Source organism: Ceratosolen solmsi, unplaced genomic scaffold (genome assembly GCF_000503995.2).
Source record: "Ceratosolen solmsi marchali unplaced genomic scaffold, CerSol_1.0 scaffold30, whole genome shotgun sequence".
Classification (NCBI taxonomy): domain Eukaryota; kingdom Metazoa; phylum Arthropoda; class Insecta; order Hymenoptera; family Agaonidae; genus Ceratosolen; species Ceratosolen solmsi.
The window spans coordinates 1,480,830-1,500,544 of NW_011948421.1; the positions used below are offsets into that span (position 1 = coordinate 1,480,830).

Consider the following 19,715-nt stretch of genomic DNA (forward strand, 5'->3'; position numbering starts at 1 on the left):
ATATATATATATATATATATATATATATATATATATATATATATATGTGTGCGCGCGCGTGTGTGTATGTGTTTTTTTTATGTGTTAAATTATATGTGAAAATATAAGATATGTATGTTTATATAAAAAATATTTCTGTTTAATTCAAGTTGACGTCTTAAAATTGGAAATCGCATGAATTTATATCACTTTCGTAATATTTATGTTTAATTCTCATACCGAGAACACCAATTTACTACATTAGAGATATTGTTTCAAATAATTAATATTTATTTATCTTTTGAAATCAACATTTTTGCAAAAGAATAATTCAAATCTTTTTGAAAAACTTCCCATCACTTAAAATAAAGGCACTCTTTATCTTATGCATACATATTCAATGAGATAATGCAATAAAATAACAAAGAAATCTTATCTATAATATAAATAGAAAAATAAATATTGTAAAATGCTATCTCGTTATAATAAAATGAAAAAAATTAATTGACAACTTTTGTTAACTAATTATTATTATAAACATTTTTTTCTTCAATTTTATATAAAATATGAATTTGTAGGATGAATAAAAATTTCAATTAAATCACTATTATTGTTTCTTCAATTCATAGAATCTAATATCATATTTTCTGTTCTAAAACTTGTCATTGGTATATTAATAATTTTTCTAATCAAATTTCTCTAATAGCATTCAATTTATAGATTAATGTTTCGTTAAATTTATAAAATTGTTTTTTATAATTTTAAATAAAGATTATTCAAAAATACAATATTTTATCCAATACAAGATGACTATTACCAAGGGTATGTAAAGAATGACAGGAATAATGGCATAGAATTATTATTTTATTTTGTTTCGAGGGTCGATAGCTACATATTTAGATTGCACTACACATGCATTATATCCACACAATAACACACACGCACGCACGCACACACACACACGCACGAACGCACGCACACACGCACACACGCACACGCACACATATACATAGCGTAGTAATTATATATAAAAGTCTATAATAGTAATGGATTTGAGAAAATCTAATTAATCTTGATTTATAGGAATTTGATTTAAATATTACAAAATATTAATTAATTTTATTGTTATAATATAAATTTCCTAATAGTAAATTTATAATGACTCAACTCGGACTATTGATTCTATTTCCTAATAAGAACATTTCTCTTATATTATTAATATTATTGTAATAATAGTCCTAATTAATAGAATATAAAATATAAATTATTGAAATAGAAAAAATATGCTTAGTCTTATTAAATACAGTAATTTATATACCAAAGAGTATGAAAAATAATTTACGTTCATTAGAGCAAAAAGTTGCCATTAACACTTTAATAAAATACTTGTATATACAATGCTTCTGTCATTAAACGTATTTTTCTTTCTTTTTATAAAAAACTATATGTAAAGTTAAGCTATAAAATATCGATTCATTTGTAATGATAATGATAATGATAATAATAAAAACGGCAATTAATGTACATTAAAGGTTATGAGAATTCAATATTTGTTGACTCTTGTATAGATATAATTATTATTTATTTCATTACAAAATATCATATATATGAGATAATAAAACAATTGAATTATTTAATAGAATTGAATGCCCTGTTGTATTAATTATTACTTTGTATGCGGATAAACCGCATCTATATAAGATAATCTAAACAGATATGGCAAGCTTATGTTATTTCTAAGTTTTTTTTCTACTTCGTTTTTTTTCTTTTTTTCGGATTGATAAAAATTGCAATAACGAAATTAGCGTCCATTTTATCTAAAATTTTCATCCTAAATAACGTGCTAAAATGAACATTTATTTTTTGTAATTAAATGAAATAAAACTGTTTCACTGTAATGTATATTCTTGCTATGTCTGCGTCTCCTGGAAAAATGCTGTATAAGAAAACAGGACCGTTAACAGCATAAATATCATTCCAGTTTGCTAAAGTATTGTGCCAATGCGCATAGAATTTTATAGAGTAGTTATTATTATCGGTTAGTAAATGAAAGAGTAATTTTCATTTGTTTTTATAAGAGTTTTAATCAAGTATAATATATAAGTATATTGGATACTGTAAGTGAAAATATGTTTAGTGAATAAAAAATAAGCACTTCTCGGATCTTTAACAAATAATTTATATTTCTCGATATATTGTTATTTATAATTTTACAATTAACTTGACTTTAATGAGCCTATGTTTATATAATTTAGATAAAATATAATTACAATTTTTAATCTTAGGCGTAAAAACTGAAAACCCTTCATATCATAAATATGCCTTAATATTGAATTTAATGTTTAAATTTTAATTTGTGCGTATTTAATTCAATTTGAATGTGAATATATTTATGTTATATGAATAGTTATATATAATGATGACGATGGCTATTATTATTATTATTATTATGCGAGGGATCGATTTTTGTCTCTAGCTCGTCCGTTGCAAGCCTATATACGACAGTTGGCTTCCATCATTTTTTGCGAGTACAAATCATTAGACGCGTAATATGCCTTTGACTTTTATTATGATAAACGATAATTTTATATATTCCAGTACTCTTATGGAAGTTGTTAAAATTCTTAATTGAACAGACTTTTTAAGTTTATTTGGTAGATTTTAACAATTTGTCAAATTTCAATAAATATATAAGATAAATCATTAATAGTCGTTGATAATCAAAGAATTCCTTAATTTCATTTATAATTCGAATAAAGGATCGACATTCAGCGTTAAATAGATCACTAGATAATGGAGAAATAATTTTTACATCCAGATTAAATAGTTTGTAGCAATAGCAAATTAAATTAGTATATTTTATTTCTAAAAATAGTCTATCCGTCTGCTACATTGTTATTAATATTGATTTCTTCAATATTAAAATTAGTTGTTGTTTTTTGTTTTGTTTTGTTTTGTTTTTGTTTTTTTTTTTTGTTAACACAAGTCACGAAGATAATATAATATAACAGTGTTTAATTTTTATGCTGATTTATATGTATGATTGAATGATTATTCATGAGGTATTAATGAACTGGTTTTATTATTATTTTTTTTTTTTTTTTTTCGTAATTAAATAACTTAATTATAATAATTTTATTCAGCTTTTATTTAAGTTGTACATATGCATTGATATATCAAAATAAGCAATGATAAGAGATTTTTAAGCCTTACTTAGTGCTACTTTTTCGATATTTACTTTTAGCTTGCTGTTTAAGTAAATTTGCTTAATATTTTTAAAGGGTCTGAACTTATCTATTTCAATGACATGTGTGAATTTATTGATATAATATAAATAAGAATTTGCACGTCTTTTAATGAAGTTTAATGGGATATTATATTCGTTATTTGATAATTAAAAATATAATCGACGAATGATCGCGTTTAATTGAAAGAAATATGCCTGCATTATTGTATAAAATAATTAATTTATTTTTCAATATAAAGAATAATTTATACAATTTAATAATAATATTAAATGTCACACTTGACTAAATACTCCAAATTTAAAAAACAAAATGTCATTTTTTTTTTTTTTTTATTATTTATTATATTAGAAATACTTTGAAAACACTTTAATACTACATTTAAAATTCTGTAACTATTGCGAAAAATAATATAACGTACGATTAATTTATTATTCATACACTTATTTTATAGTTTTGCTTAATGAGAACGGATTAGATTAAATTATATAAGCAATTTAATTTAATTCGATGAATGTGTAAGCGTTACTAGCATTGTTAGTATTTTAGAATCTTTGCCACAATTTCACGATAATTAATTATCTATAGGCTGTAATTAATATTGTAAATATCCAACAGAATTATATAGAATCGATCAAAATGTATTATTGGAATTAAGATTAAAGTTTGTATGTAATACAAGATAGATGAAAAATAGAAACAGAAACTTATTTCAAAAGCATTTTCTACGTCTTCGAATTGAATTAATAGAGACTTAAATGAAATCGAACAATTCCAAGTCCCAGATGAAGAAAATCAAACGCCTGAATCACTATGAAAACTTCGCCATTAAATCGCGAGTCTCATTGATATTATTATAAACTTTAGCTCACAAATAGAGTTACTTCATTCGCACTAATGCCACCATTGCATAGATGCAGCACTGTCAAAAAGAAAAAATTGATAAACATCGCTGTAAGGAAACAGGTGCTACCTCATACCCGAACATTCGTTCGTGCGCAATAAAAATCTCAGCTCATAAGGAATTTCGCCAGTCGGCTAAGCCTAAAGACAACCGTAAAGTTTGCGTGGTACAGCTGAAAATTATCACTCACCAGGTCCTGTATCCGGGTGTTCCGGGCACGGCCCCGTTAGCCGCGGCAGCTGCCTCCCTCTGCTTCTTATTCACCAGGAAACTCTGCAACCAAAGGCAAAGATTGGAGCTGTTAAAGCCGTTGGCGTCGTTAAGCTCAGCCTCGGTCCGCTAATTGCAGCTTCACGGCTTTGAACCGAATTGCAAAGTCTGCTAAAAATTTTTGGGGCATCCGGCGAAAGTGCGACTTCACATTGTCGTCGCTTCGTCCAACCGGCAGTTATTTCTTTGTAAAGAGTGACGATGATAGACGAATTGCCATCCCGCTTGAGATATTAACGATTGGGAGGAGTGAAAATCGATAATGCAGTCGTGTGTTTTGCCGGACAATGGATAAGTTGCTTGTTGCATTGCATTTTGCGAATTGAATTGTACGTGTTTGAGGCTTAATTTATCGAAAGACATTGCATAAAAGTTAAAATGGTTAAATTTTTAATACCGTTGTAAAGATATGCAGTTTAATAGATATGCATTACACCAAAGTCAAAGAAGCTGTCTATTTTATTATTAATATTTTACATCAATTTTATTGAACATTATTTAATAAATAGTGTAAGCATAGATTACGTAGACTAAGTGTATCGATATAGATTGATGAACTTGTGTATAATTAGTAGTGCCCGGATGAAATGTAATATGGGCTTGGGAGCATATACAATAGATATATTTTCACTTTGTCTGTATAGAAATAATGGCCAAACATTGGCATAAAAATATAAATCCAAGCTACTGTCGTATGAAATTTTAACGTTAATGAGCGAAATCTTACTCCCCCGGACTCGGCCAATACGGAAAATAGTAATAGTAATTTTTTAAAAATATGCTTCAAGCACGAGGAACATGAAATATAAAAAGAAATACAAAACAATTAATTTATATTTTAATAAATGAAATTCGCATATTAAAAATAATGGTTCTCCATCTTTGGAGTTGTATGACCGTCGTGCCATATATATATATATATATATATATATATATATATATACATATAAATACACATATAAATACACATATAAATACACATACGCACGCGGAAACGTATGCACTCACTTGAAGACGTTGTTTGACCTCCGTAGAGGCAACTGCGCTGTGATCGTGTTTGTCCTTCTTCCTTAATGCCTCCAATCTTTCCTTTTCTCTTCGTTGGTCTTCCAGTTGTTTTTGCTGCTCCCATAACTGTACGAAAATTAATTTTAATACAGGAATTTAGAGAGACGATCAATCGGCTAATACTTTTCGATTAAACGCGATGTTATTATTACTATTATTATTATATTCGCTGGCTTATCTGCACATTGAGATGCTCGCTAATTGAAGCGAATGCAATCCTCGTGGCCGATATTTATCGATCGTTTGAAACTTCTCGAAATGTATACGAAATTATATGCTTTACGAACTGCGATACCCCATAAATTACATGTACTTTTACGTTTCCCTCCCCTCCCTCTAACCCCGCCCCATTTTTACTAGATGTTTTAAAACATCTTACAACCCGAAACGTAAAAGCTATGTCTGCCAATTGAAATCTCAGCTCTTATACAATATTTACATAATTCGATTGCTTTAAAGTTTCATTTCACGCGTCCTTAGAGATTTGAAATCACAGCTGTCATTTTCTTCCGTTCATTCAAATATACAAGCAATAGAGATGTTAATGCCAAAAAATTCCTCGATACATTGCTAATGACGTTTAATTAGTTAAATTCTTAAACGATGTAAATTTTGATAAGAGTTTTCTTACACAATTTTCTATTAAATTTAAATACTCGCTCCGTGCATGCAATCGCAGCTATAAAAGAAAATTATAATTGATGGTAAAACTGGTTAAATGCACAACAATGTTAATCGTGAATTTTCATTATGTAACAAAAAATACATTGGCTATATTTTATTAATCGTGAAAAAAAAATCGATGATAGAAATTTTAAAAGTAGCCGTTTTTCCTATTGAGACTACGCTTTTCCTTGGTTTAACTATAGATTGTGCATGCTATGCTTTTCATGTGAAACTGTGGAAAATTAAATAAATAATCACAATATATAATTATAAAGCATGAGACTTATAGTTGAGATAGTTGCATAAGAAATTATAGTTTGTTATTATCGAATGTTATTTGTAGATGTACAATCACTAGTCATTGAATCGACTGACCTATACGTACGTATTCTCAAAGGCATCTATACACACCAACGTAAATAGGCATTTTCCACGAGTCGATATATATCAATATTTAAATAAATTAAATGCATTGCACAAGAGCCCTCCTTGGTTCCACGTCTCAAATTCAACACGTTACTATTTCGTAAAATGCAATATTTATATAATTTTTATTTTCTTTAATAATATTAGAGATTAAGAATAAAATTGTAGAATGAAGAAATGATTTTTCACATAATTTCCATGCAAATAAATCAATCCTAATGAATTTTTACGACATATTTAAAAGATTAAGAATTCCGATAAATTTGTTGAAAAAGCGAATACAAATCGTAATAGGATAATAATTTACAGACTTTGCAAACCATAGACTTTTTTTATCTATTAATAGAAAAATTTATAAATTAGATATTAATCATATAATAATAAATAAAAAGCTTATGATTTAATTAATATTATTTTAACTTTTACTTATTTATCATTCACGATTGTACAAAATTTCGAAATGCCAAAATTTTTTAAATTCATATTAATTTTCTATTCACTTTTTCCTCGTTATACCCATATTCCTATACATTTTCTAAACTAATATAACGAATAAATTAATCGATATTCTTTATCCGTAACTCGGTACATGCATACGGATTAAATGTTTATACGAGAACTACAAAGAGCGAGTATATAGCGATACATTTCATTGTAAATGCATAAAAGTACAAAAAAAAAAAAAAAAAAAAAAAAAAAAAAAAAAAAAAACCAAAAAAGTTGCATTGACGTACAATTTCTGTGAAATTTTCTAATCGAAATTTATTTACGTGCATTAATACGGCCAGAAAATGAAAATAGTGGATCATAAAAAACCAAAAAAAAAAAAAACCAAAAAAAAAACCAAAAAAAAAAAAAACCAAAAAAAAACCAAAAAAAAAACAAAAAAAAAAATGGATAAAAGGGAGAAAATAGGAATGACAACAAACAAAATTTGCTTCTTCCGTGTTTTTGTTTCTACTTTTTCTCTTTGCCTATCTCACTTTTATATCACTATTGTCACGTCTTTGAATCTTCGGTAAATAAACGTATCTATGTTGTATTCCCGTATTTGTACAGTTTTTATGTATTCTATAAAAAGCAATTAGTTAAACAAAACTATTCACCACGTTGTTTAGATTTTTTATTCTAATATTTAAGTAAATGGCATCAACCCAACGGTTTTAACCCATATCAATTCTGCTATTAATACGGAACGTTTAATTAATAAAGTAATTAGAGTTTTCTATATTCTGCTCATGTTTTGTGGATTAAAATTATTCCACGAATTTGATCGAAATAATATCTAAAATAATCATAATAGTACGTATATAGATCGGGCTATCGGTGAGGATAGGACTCGTAGCAAACTAATTTTAATTTCAACTTTATAATAAGAGTATTAATTTTAATGTATATGTCGCTACTTTTAAGAAAAAATTGTATTTCAACTTGATATACGAAATAATTCTACATCAGTTTATAATCGCTTTAAAGATAATGGTTACCGACAAATTATTTTGTTTAATTTTAAGAAAATTTATATCACATAATATCGCATAATTGCATTATTAATTTAGTATATTAGTTTAAATATCTAATAAAATAAATAATACGTAATGACCGCGTTCATTCATTCAATTCAATCGATAATACTTTTAACCATATTATTTCGCGGTACGCGTAGAATTCAGAAAAGATAATTCCAATTTAATTGAATAGGAAATTTTATGGGTAATAATTTAATGGTAATGTAACATAAGGAAAAAATTATAAACGACCGTTTTGCAAAATAAATATATGCTTCAATGTAATAAATTTAGCACACGATAAATAGCATTGTAATAGCATTATACAGTTTTTTCGTTAAGAATAAAAAGTAAATAAATAAATAAATAAATAAATAAATAAATAATGATATTTTACTCTCCAATATGTATTTTGAGCGTAATTCTCGTTTGCTCACTTGCTAAAAAGTATATTATTAAAGTTCACGTAACTGAAATATTTCAATGAATCTATCATACACGATAAATGAATAGATTAAGTTTAAGAAATTATCTTATACTTACGCTAAAATTCTTGTGTTATAATGAATTTTAATTATCGATGCATAATAACGTTAACTTTAAAAGCACTGTAATTGAAAAATTGATTGGAAAATGCCAATGCGCAAGTAAAGCCTGAGACAATGAATATTGTCAATGAAATGCTCTTGCCAGTTACATTATCAAACCTCTGTCTTATGCTTTTCTTATCGATTTAATTATAGCGCTGCCTTGCAACATGAAGGCAAAATACTTTTGTAAAATGCTTTAATTGAAACGTCGTTTCTTATTGAAAAAGCATAAGAAAATTGTTAAATTCAAGTGCTGTAACGGGCATGTCATTTTACATCAATGATTATCAGATATCTTTTTTCATTAAGGGCGTGAATTTGGGAAAAGTTCTAAAGAATACTTGGCCTCTTCTCCTATACTATTACTTTAATAAATATAAAAAAAAAAAAAAAAAAAAAAAAAAAAAAAAAAAATACACATTACAATTTCATACGAATGTTAAGAAATTTGACTATTTCTCATACAGTTAATGTAAATATTATCGCAGTTGAATTTAATCGGTAGTGTATTAAAAGCAATGTGATTAATAACTTTGTTTTCAAAAAGCATATATTTGCTAAATTGAAAATAGCGAGCTTCATTAAAAGACATCTTAATATTTTTCTCGTTATTCCTAGGTATTAGTGCTAGATAAAATACTTGCATTATAATAAATTTTTAATAAATAATAATAAATAATAATAGAAAAAAAATAATAATTAATTATTAATAATTGAATGAATGAATATTGATGATGATGAAGAAAGTATAGGAAAAACAATTAAAATGTCCATGAAAATTTCATCTACTATTAATTATTTATTCATTAATGTTATTTGACTTCCTCTTTATCCAAAAGCACGTTTCACCTTTCTAACTAATAATTTACAAAGTCAATTTTTAACAATATTTAGGACAAAAAGATAATTATCAATCTTCGACGCTTTCGTACTTTAACGCGAAATTACTCGAAATATGCATTGTGAGTGGGTGATTAAACAAACAGCTGAAGACAAAAAAAAAAAAAAAAAAAAAATCCTTACTTTAATAATAGCTTTACAAGTTGATAATAATTTTTAATGACAACTTATTGCTGCTTAACTTCATAATGAAAAATTCGCGTTAATTTTTTTTTTTTTTTTTTTTTTTTTTTTTTTTTTTTAACAATTAGCGATAAAAGAAAATTAAATGAATGATCGAACGAGACTGGTGGCCATACGGAATATTGTATTTATTGAGAGTAAAAATAGATAAAATATGATAAATTATTATTTATCTTGTTACATATCTTTTTTTCTGATTCCTTTTACGGAAGATTTAAATTCAAATTCATTTCTATCTATAAGTATGTCATACAGAAATATTGTAAATATGATCCTCAAAATAGGCCAATCTAAATTGCCTTCTGATAAGAAAATTTATTTAATATCAAATTGAAAAGCTGAATTTTAATACGACTGTTAACTTATCAAATAACATTGACTTATCTTATTATAATACTAATTTTATATTCGAAAATTTTATAAAATTGAATTTTTAATCTAACACATTATAAAGCCCACAATGGGAATGACATGTGTAAAATTACGAAAAAATTTTTTTTATTCTAATATTTACTCAACGGCTTATATTATATATACACAATTGTAATCGTGATAGAGGGTTTTAATTACTTTAATTTTTTTCAGTTAAGTTTAACAGTTATTAATTTTATCTTATATTTATTTATTCGGTGTTTAAAAATCATATTCGGCGATATGGAATCTACGATTACGTCACGCACGAGACTCATCAATATTTGAACTAAATAGTCAAAAATATATAATATAATTTGATGTTGTTTCTTCATACAAAAAATCTTAACTGTAATACTTTTATATATATATATATATATATATATATATATATATACAAAAAAAAAATCAATTCTCTATTTTATTTATTTTATTTTTTTTTTATTTTTTTTAATGTTGTTTTTAATCTAGAATAACAGAGTATTTATCAGCAAAGTATCCATGGCACATTATATCTAACACTATTTATACACATTTTATTGTTTACTCTACCAAAACTTCAACGCTCTTTATAAACAATTATTTACCATTGACTATTTTAACTATGACAGCTTTGATTTCATCCCCTTAACTTAACGTCACATTATTGCTTTTCTACGCGCTTGTCCTTTTTTCTTTCTTTCGTTTGTTACTTGAAAAAACATGCAAGATCGATCTTAAAAAATTAACCTATTTTCTCTATTTATAGCCTATGTAGTCGATTTTGCTTTGTCTTGTTTTGTTTCTATAATGTAAATAATTATTTTACAATTCAATACTATACGTACTTTTAATTGATGCATTTGCTGCTCGTGTAATTCTGCCAGTTGTCGCTCCTGGGCCTGATATTGCTGTCTCAGGATCTGCTGTTGAAGTTGATGCTGCTGCTGTAGCTGGAAACAAAGCCAGACACCTTAAGGGTGATGCTCTTCTCACGTGGTTAAATATTTATCGCATTAAAGCTCCCACTACTTGACTACAATATTTACGACAATTGCCCGCGTTATTACTTTTATTGTGTAATAATTACCTTATTATATTGAGAATTACAATTTTCATAATTTTTTACCCAACACTTTGTCGCTTTAGAAAGCCGAGCAAACATCATAAAATTTATTCACCGTTGTATGCTGTTTCATATACCTTCTTTTATCTCGAATATATTTTAGGCCTGCAGCATAACTCGTAAATGAAATTTTTTTTCTTTTTTTTTTTTCTTTACTCTTAATTATAAAACTTTGCTTAGACAAGTTGTTCGTAAAACATTGTTCATTAATGAATTTCCTACGTTAAAATTACTTAATTGTTTTATTAATTTTGTTTCAATTTCGGTTTTCTGTAAATGGCAATGCACATTTCGCTAATTATATCGACGTAAAACACAGCCTGTTTATTTTTCAAGTTAACGAAGTAATTTATGTAATTAAATACTTTTGTGAACTTGCTTTTTCTATTCATTAAAACATGCAATGTAAAATTGTAACGAGGATTTTTATATAATTTCAAAATGCTCCTCTATCATTGTATTTCTACGGCTGATCTTCTATTATTCTTGCTTCATGTACAAATAATTTATCGAGATAAAATATTTCGATTATAGTTTCAATTATAAATTGGATTCTTTAATCTTTCAAAGCAATTCACCTAGGCGTGTCTGCATGCGTATGTCAAGAAACATTATTTGTTGAACATGTACCGACAACAAACTCATTGCAGAAAAATATAGAATAAAAGCAAAGTTTATAATTTACCAAGTAAAGAAAATACTTTTTATCTCAATTACAGAGTGCAAAGTCAATTTTTTGGAATAAAAATTTTATTACAAAATGCGGGCACGTATGGTCAAGATTTATTCATTATGAATGAAATGGACGAGAGGAAGTGCGTAGGCGTTAAAGATAATTATTATAATTGGCAACGTCCGTCAAGACACTCAGAGAATTCCTATGCTTCTGGCCGCTATCTCATTCATTTAATCTGCCTTACTTTCTTATCTAATTTTCTCGTGGAGCGTTTTTATTCGCGGTAATAAAGATGAGAGTCATTCACGTGAGTAATTCTGCTGTCGACCTTTTGCTGTCGAACAACAATTCAACGATTTTACTGTCTCTCACCTTTTATTCCACGTCCTTTTCAATTCTTCTCTCGAAAGAAATTTTTCCTTATCCGCCCAAATCTATTTCTATCGTTATCAATTTCTATCTTCTGCATTTCCAAATTCTATCATCCAAATTATACCCCTTTTGTAAGACAAAAAAAATAGAAAAAAAAAAAGAAAAAAAAAAGAAAATAAAAAAAAAAAGAAAAAAAAAGAAAAGAAAAAAAAAACAAAAAGAAAAAACAAAGAATTGTGTAACCCAAATTGTTTTAAAAGAAGACTGGATTAGTCGTTGTAATTGCGCGCACCGAAATACCATGAAAATCGTATTATTATTCTCTAAATTTTAGCAATTCCAAAGTTAATAAAACTTTATTGGATATCTGTCGACTAATATTAGGCATTTTCAGTAATTTATCAATTTCCTTATATTTCCAATTGTTATTGGTTATTCGCTGAAGTTTATTACACATATTATATTCAAAATTGAATATTTGGAAAATAAAATGATAAGTCGATGCAAATAAAGAATATAATAAGATTGCGAATACTAATTACCACAATGATAAACTATCAACCAAACATTCTCGTGTCAATGAAATATCTTATAATAATTAACTTATATATTAAAACAAAAAACCCAAATGTATATATATATATAAATATTTTAAGCTTAGTTCATTAATTGCATAATTTACGTAGAAATTATTAATGAAATCGTTTTTAACGGGAAATTAATTTTATGATGGGAAAGCTAAACACACTATCGATTCTAGTTTTCTTCGATACGTTAAATTTACTTTATATTGTCAACATGGATATACAAAATATTAAATAATTCATATTTTTATTAAGATGCTCTAAATAAATCTAAGAATTTATAAAAAGTTATCCACCTTATTTTCTAAACGTATAGTTATAGAAAATTAGATATAGAGAATGAAAAGATAAAATTAATCCTTGTTTATAAAATTAATTAATTGTCGCTACAAGCTGATTTATTCATATAAATTATTATAAATCCACTGGCAGAAATAATTAATTAATTTAATATACAAGCATACATTTTATATTATTTATTTTATAATAAATTATAATAAATCAGCTTCTAGCAACAATTAATTAATTTTATAAACAAGGATTAATTTTATCTTTTCATTCTTTATATCTATTTTTTATATTAATACATAATTAGAAAATAAAGCTGATAAGTTTTTACTATGGACATACAAAATGTATGTTTATTTGTTACAAAATTAATTTTTTAAACTTTGTCAAGCTGTGATAAGTTGCATAACATTTGTTATTATAAGAGAATATAATACGAAATATTAATTAATAAAAGTGAAATTGTAACGAATAGTTGCATTAAGTATTATAACAAGGAGACAAATATAAATATTCGTTATTAATCAACAATAATAAGTATCAGCTTATATGTGAAGTAATATATATTTAATATATTTTCTCAAAAAGTTACAAATCAATAATACAGAATATCTACTCCGTATCACGTTAAAAGACAATGGTATTTTCATTTAAGCATGTACCGAGTCGTCGAGAGACGGCCCGCAAATCTAAAAAAAACCCATAGTAGAAGAAAAACGTTAATTTAATAATCCGTTTTTGAGGCTGCCAATTTTCAAAAATAAAACATCCGTAAATCCCAGAGTTTGAGAGGAAGGATCGAGAGCCAAGACAAACGCTCGATACGAAAAACCATACATGTATCCAGCGTTATTTGGCGCGCGCGCGCGCACACGCGCACACGCACATACACTTTTTAAGCAATGCAAAGCATTACCGAGACCTTATCGATATAATATTCGAGTAAGGTGACTATCATTACGGGATACATGCTAACTTGCAGCGCTGAGTGCACGAATCGAGATTGGGAGGAGGATGCATTTTCATGACTCCGGCGCGTATCAAGCACTTCTCATTTTTTGTTTCGCTTGCTCGGCCGTATCTTTTACACTCCCTCCCTGCTTCTCGCCTTTATATCTTTCGTAGAATTTATATGGTAATCTAACTTGAATGCGAATGAAGAATTATACACGAGCCACGGCATTGCCTTCATCGGCAGTTACTTAATCATAAATTAAGGGCCGATGTTGAATATTATTGCCAAGTGTCATCTCGCCGATAATTTTTCGCATAATGCATTAAAGTGCCGCATATTTGCATTATTTCATTAGTGTTGAGTATAACGGTGCAAGGAAGTATTAGGGATTGCTCGGTGAGGCGTGGACCGAAAATTTTTAACGAAGATGGAAACTGATGCGCCCAATGTAGCAACTTGGACGTAATGCAGAAAAACGGCAAATTTTGTCACGTGGTCAGTTGGCGAGAAGCATAAAATAGGATTATTCGCGTAGAAGGCGTTGAGCGCAGCGCGTTGAATAATAAAGGAACAAAACAACGATGAATCAGACATGGCTGAAGAAACTTTGCAACGTCGCCAGTCGACCAGCCGTGAGGGAACTTTAACGAAGAATAGACGTAGGTGCAGGACGCAACGAAGTCAAGGAGAAAAGTACATCGAGTGACGATGAGTCTAGGACGTTCGATGATATCAAGGACGTAGGATGGAATTAGCCCGTAATCCTCTCGTAATCGGGCACTTTGTCCGCGGCCGTCGCGCGCCACCATTACTTTAATAGCAACTCGAGCGCTCCCAATAATTATCCGGTGCCGCATGCAAATGCGCTCAACGGCCTAAAACTCTCACTGCACCTCCGCGAATCTTATTTATTGGATGTTTTTATCGCAAATGCTTGGCGGTGATTAAGCGTAATAAAATTTCTCACAGTTGGGACGACCTGGAAAATACTCGGCGACGTTTAATCGCCACGTGTCGTATATTTATACTCGAGCGATAAACTAAGTCATATTTGCAACGAGTTTGCGCAAATTTGCTAATTTTTCTACTTACGTACAACGAATATATTTGATCGAATTTCATTTGACCATGGTTTTTCTGAATTTTTCCGGGCATGAGCAATACAATTTCAAGTGACGGTGAGGAATGGGAGAAAAAAAAAATGTTAATAGTTTATAATTATTAAGTACGTGAATAGGCCATTCGAGACGATAGAAATGCGTTTGAAAAATTTGTTAATAGCCTTTTCTAATTGGATAACGATTGCTGGTAACTTTTCAGTTGATATGATAGACAAGAAGTAAAAAATTGTCGAAGCAAAAATAGATGGATAAATACAGATAAAATGAGCTAAAAAAAGAATCGATTGTAATAATAAAAAAATAATTGAAATATCAATATACAATAGATGGAGAAAGAGAAGAGATAAGTTTTTTTTTTTTTTTTTTTTTTTTACACTATTACAGTAACGAGCGAATTAAGGGAGAAGGAATAACGACATTTGTTTAATTAGATTTTAAAGTAAACGAAATGATTGAAGAATAAGAATGAAGAATTTTGTGTCGACTAAGAATGTACAAGACTTTGAAGTTGTAAGGGCTAACTTATATTTGGAAATTTTGTAATAAGAAAGATTGTATCAGGAAAGAAAAGGAAACGGAAAGTTGACAAATGTACTTAAAACAACTACTAAACATATATGTGGGAGAAAGTGAGAATTTGATTAATAGAAGTAACGAAATAAATTATAATAAAAATAATAAAAACCGATAAAAGGTATATGTCATCATTTAATAAAATGTATTTATACATGTAATTTTAATATTTAATAGCGCGCGCGCGCGCGCACGCACACACACACACACACACACACACACACACACACACATATATACACACAGAGAGATATTAATTGAAGTTTATAGTATTAACGCACATTTAATAGACATTTCAGTACTTCGGATATTATAAATTCCGAATTTATTTACGAAATGTTTATGCGACGACATTTGACATGTAAAAAAATTTTATTAATAAAGAAGTTTCTATTATATGCATGATGATTACCTCTATCTATTATATGTATTTGCATTTAAAATGTGCTTATTAGTTTAAAATGAGCGGTAGCAATTGTTTATTATATAGTATTTATTATGATAAAATTACGGTCAGCATTGGTATTATTTACACATACGAAGTTTGTGAAAAATTTGTAATAAATCTTACCTCCTTGTAAGTTGTACACGTACACGTTCACTAAGGCTTTTATCAACTCCTTTATTTATCCGCTATTAATCAGTGTCCATCTATATGTAATACTAAATACTATAACGCGCGCGCACCCTCGCACACACATAAACTATTATAAGAGGACCAAACAAAAGCTAATTTCGTTTACGTAATCCGTCACGTGAGAGAGTCGGCAAAAAATAGGTTAGGATTCGAAATTTCAAGTTCCAACAAATGGACTTAACCATACGTCTTCATGGCATATTGATTCACTTACATGGATCGCAAATTCAAGATAATTTCATTCCGACATTGAACGTGCTGAAATGGGTGAGCGAGGCCGTGGAACTGTTTGAGGAAACCGAACGCTCAAGGGATAACGCCGACCTTGAAAACACCAATTGTGAATTCTATGCAACAGGCGTCATGTTAATCGTTTTTGGATTTGGCCTTTTGTGCGCCCTTAAACGTTTATTCTACACGAAGAAACACATTCCCGACTTAGTGACCGTTCACTGGCCCTTCCACGACTCCATCGACAAAGCAATCGAACGCAATAACATATTAAGGTACATAATCTGTTTAATCCACGCTGATGATGATGATGATGATGATGATGATGATGATGATGACGACGATGAAAGGAACGAGAAATCGATAATCTTCTTCGGAAATTGATAACTATAGAATTGCTATAGAATAGCTAATTATAGAATTGTCGGATATACGAGCACCACTGATCACTATTATTTCGCTAACGATCTTACTTAATTGATGCAAATTTAGATTAAAAGAACGGTAGCTTTAAAGTAGCTTTACGGTTTGTTGGTAAATATTATTGGTTTTAAAACGTGGTGTTTTAGTTTTTTAAAATGTTGATACGCAGTATTTTGATGATAAATGAATAATTAATCTTTTTTTTTTTTTTTAGAATTTCATTCTAAATAATAATAAGATGATCTTATTATGTCTATTTATTTTTATTGTTTTATTGAATTCTAAAGTTACTCATATCGCTCTTACAAAATATTATTATTTTCAATTTATTAAGTATTTTTTGTTCCAAGATTACAATCGCTCGATTCCAGTTTGCCACCGACCGAACTTACATAGGTTTAAGATTATGGAATTATTTCCGAGCGAATACCTTTTCTTAATTTAAAAAGTACCGTTACAATAATGCATCATAATGGCATTGAAATTTATCAATTTAAGCGATTAATTATTATTATTAACAACAATGTAATTATTAAATGTAAAATATGAATATAATGTGGATGTAAGGCTGACGAAATAATAACGATTAATTTCAATTATAATAAACTATTACTATATATAAATGCATTATGATTTTAAATTAAAAAAAAAAATATATTAAATTGTAACAAAATCTTGATAAACACGCAGTTCAGCCAGAATCACAAGTAAAAGCAAAAATTAATTGAATCGGTCAGTTAGATATATCTTTAGTTTATTTTACATAGTCCAAATACAAATGTCAAATAGTTTTTGTCTAAATATGCATAAAAATGAATATTTAAAGAATCTATTATTATCTGCGATTACAAGTTTTTGCAACAGCATAATATTAACTATATAATAAAGATGAAAGAGGATGTATAAGATCGACTTTGAAATATTCTATAATGTATATATATATATATATATATATATATATATATATATATATATATTGAATAAATGATTTATCGTATCATCAAAAATATTTAAATTGTCGTAAGCATCTTGACAGGTAGATTACATTATCATCGACACGATGAAATAATACTTGTAGTATGCACCAGTAGGAAATTGTTTAAGAAAATCGTTAAATACACACGACGAATACAAACAAAATGAATAACAATTATTTATTGATTTTCACACGCAGACGCGCACGCGCCTAATACCGATACGAGAGAACAAAAATATATATATATGTTATTAAGATTTTAGTAACGTAATTTAGATAAATTAATAATCAATAAAATTTTTTGGATAAATCAATAAAATGAGTAGACGTTTTTGTAGGAGTAGAAAGGCAGTTGTCGTTTAACGTATATAGAAAAAAAAATATGTTGAAATCAATTGGAAATTAGAATAAAATGGCGACAATGACGATGTAATATAATTGTAAAATCTTTTCTACATAAAATGAAATACTTTTTGACATCAAATATTATAAATGCAAGAAAGGATTAATGCCAAATAGATAATATCGAGGAGTCGTGTGACTACATTTATTAACGAACCATTCGATTTATAATCAAAGAGTCAGGCATCCGAAGGAATATATAATTTATGAAGCAACTAAATCTCAAATGGGTAAAACTTTTAAGCTTTTCGTTCAATAAAATGTAAAAGACCATGGAATTTAAATGCCAAGGTAAAGAGTAAGAGTTTAACATCGATTAATCCAAGCAGCCAATTAAGTAATATAGAAAGCATTCTTTACTCATAAAGGTAGGCGAGGGAAAGCAATTCGAGTCGAAAAAACAATAAACTGACCGATAGAGTCCGCTCGCTTTGGTTTTTCACTAAAAAACCAACTAACGCTCTCGCCTCTCTGTCGCAAAAGCTCTGCTTACAACACGAAGGACGACTTCTGTCCGATCTGCCTAGAGCCGCCACGAATCCAAGTAAAACCAGACTGCGGGCACCAAATCTGCGCCCACTGCCTCCTGGCGTACAGCCGCGTTTACAGGAGTAGTCGCGAGCCGCCGCCCTGTCCACTTTGTCGGAAGCCTCTCCTCACCATCACCATCTCCGTCGATCAGGTTAGTCCCTCTCGTCTCACCTATAGATCTTCCCCCGGCAACTATATCGCATCGATGCATCTCCGACACCTATTTGTTCATCTACCTGTTTTATCGGCTGATGTACGCCCTTTCGTGATTAATGAATCGTGTGAAAGTTCGCCATGGCGCAACGACTAGGAGCACGCAATAGATATTGGAAATCGGTGCTTGTCACGTTAATTGGCCTTTAGCGGCTGAATTTGAAGCATCCTATAGGACATTCGAGCCACACAAAATTACTAACTAATCCTAGACATAGTTTGCCAATTAAACGAGCCCACTCCGTTTCGTTTAAGATCCCATGAGATATTGAAATTTTTGTCGGGAAATTAATTTTATATCGATGTCCAGTCAAAGTATTATCAATGCTCCACATTCGCACCGTCATTTCTCCCTATCGTATTTTTATCAATGCGCCTTTCACGTGACGATTTTAAACTAATCGATCTTACATCGATATTTGCAAGTATTTTTTTTATTTTTTTTTTTTTTTTTTTTTTTTTTAAAAATACTCGAATT

The 19,715-nt window shown here is 28.6% G+C and overlaps 1 protein-coding gene across 1 annotated transcript in view; it reads right to left on the reverse strand.

Moving 5' to 3' along the window:
- The window catches only part of HDAC4 (histone deacetylase 4), a 62,623-nt gene that overhangs the window by 15,779 nt on the left and 27,129 nt on the right, over window positions 1-19,715 (reverse strand). Inside the window, exons 4-6 of the mRNA XM_011498379.1 lie at window positions 10,978-11,082; window positions 5,407-5,532; window positions 4,319-4,401 (exon numbers count right to left, since the gene is read on the reverse strand). Of these exons, the coding sequence (XP_011496681.1) occupies window positions 4,319-4,401; window positions 5,407-5,532; window positions 10,978-11,082 (314 nt within the window). The remainder of the gene's footprint in view (window positions 1-4,318; window positions 4,402-5,406; window positions 5,533-10,977; window positions 11,083-19,715) is intronic.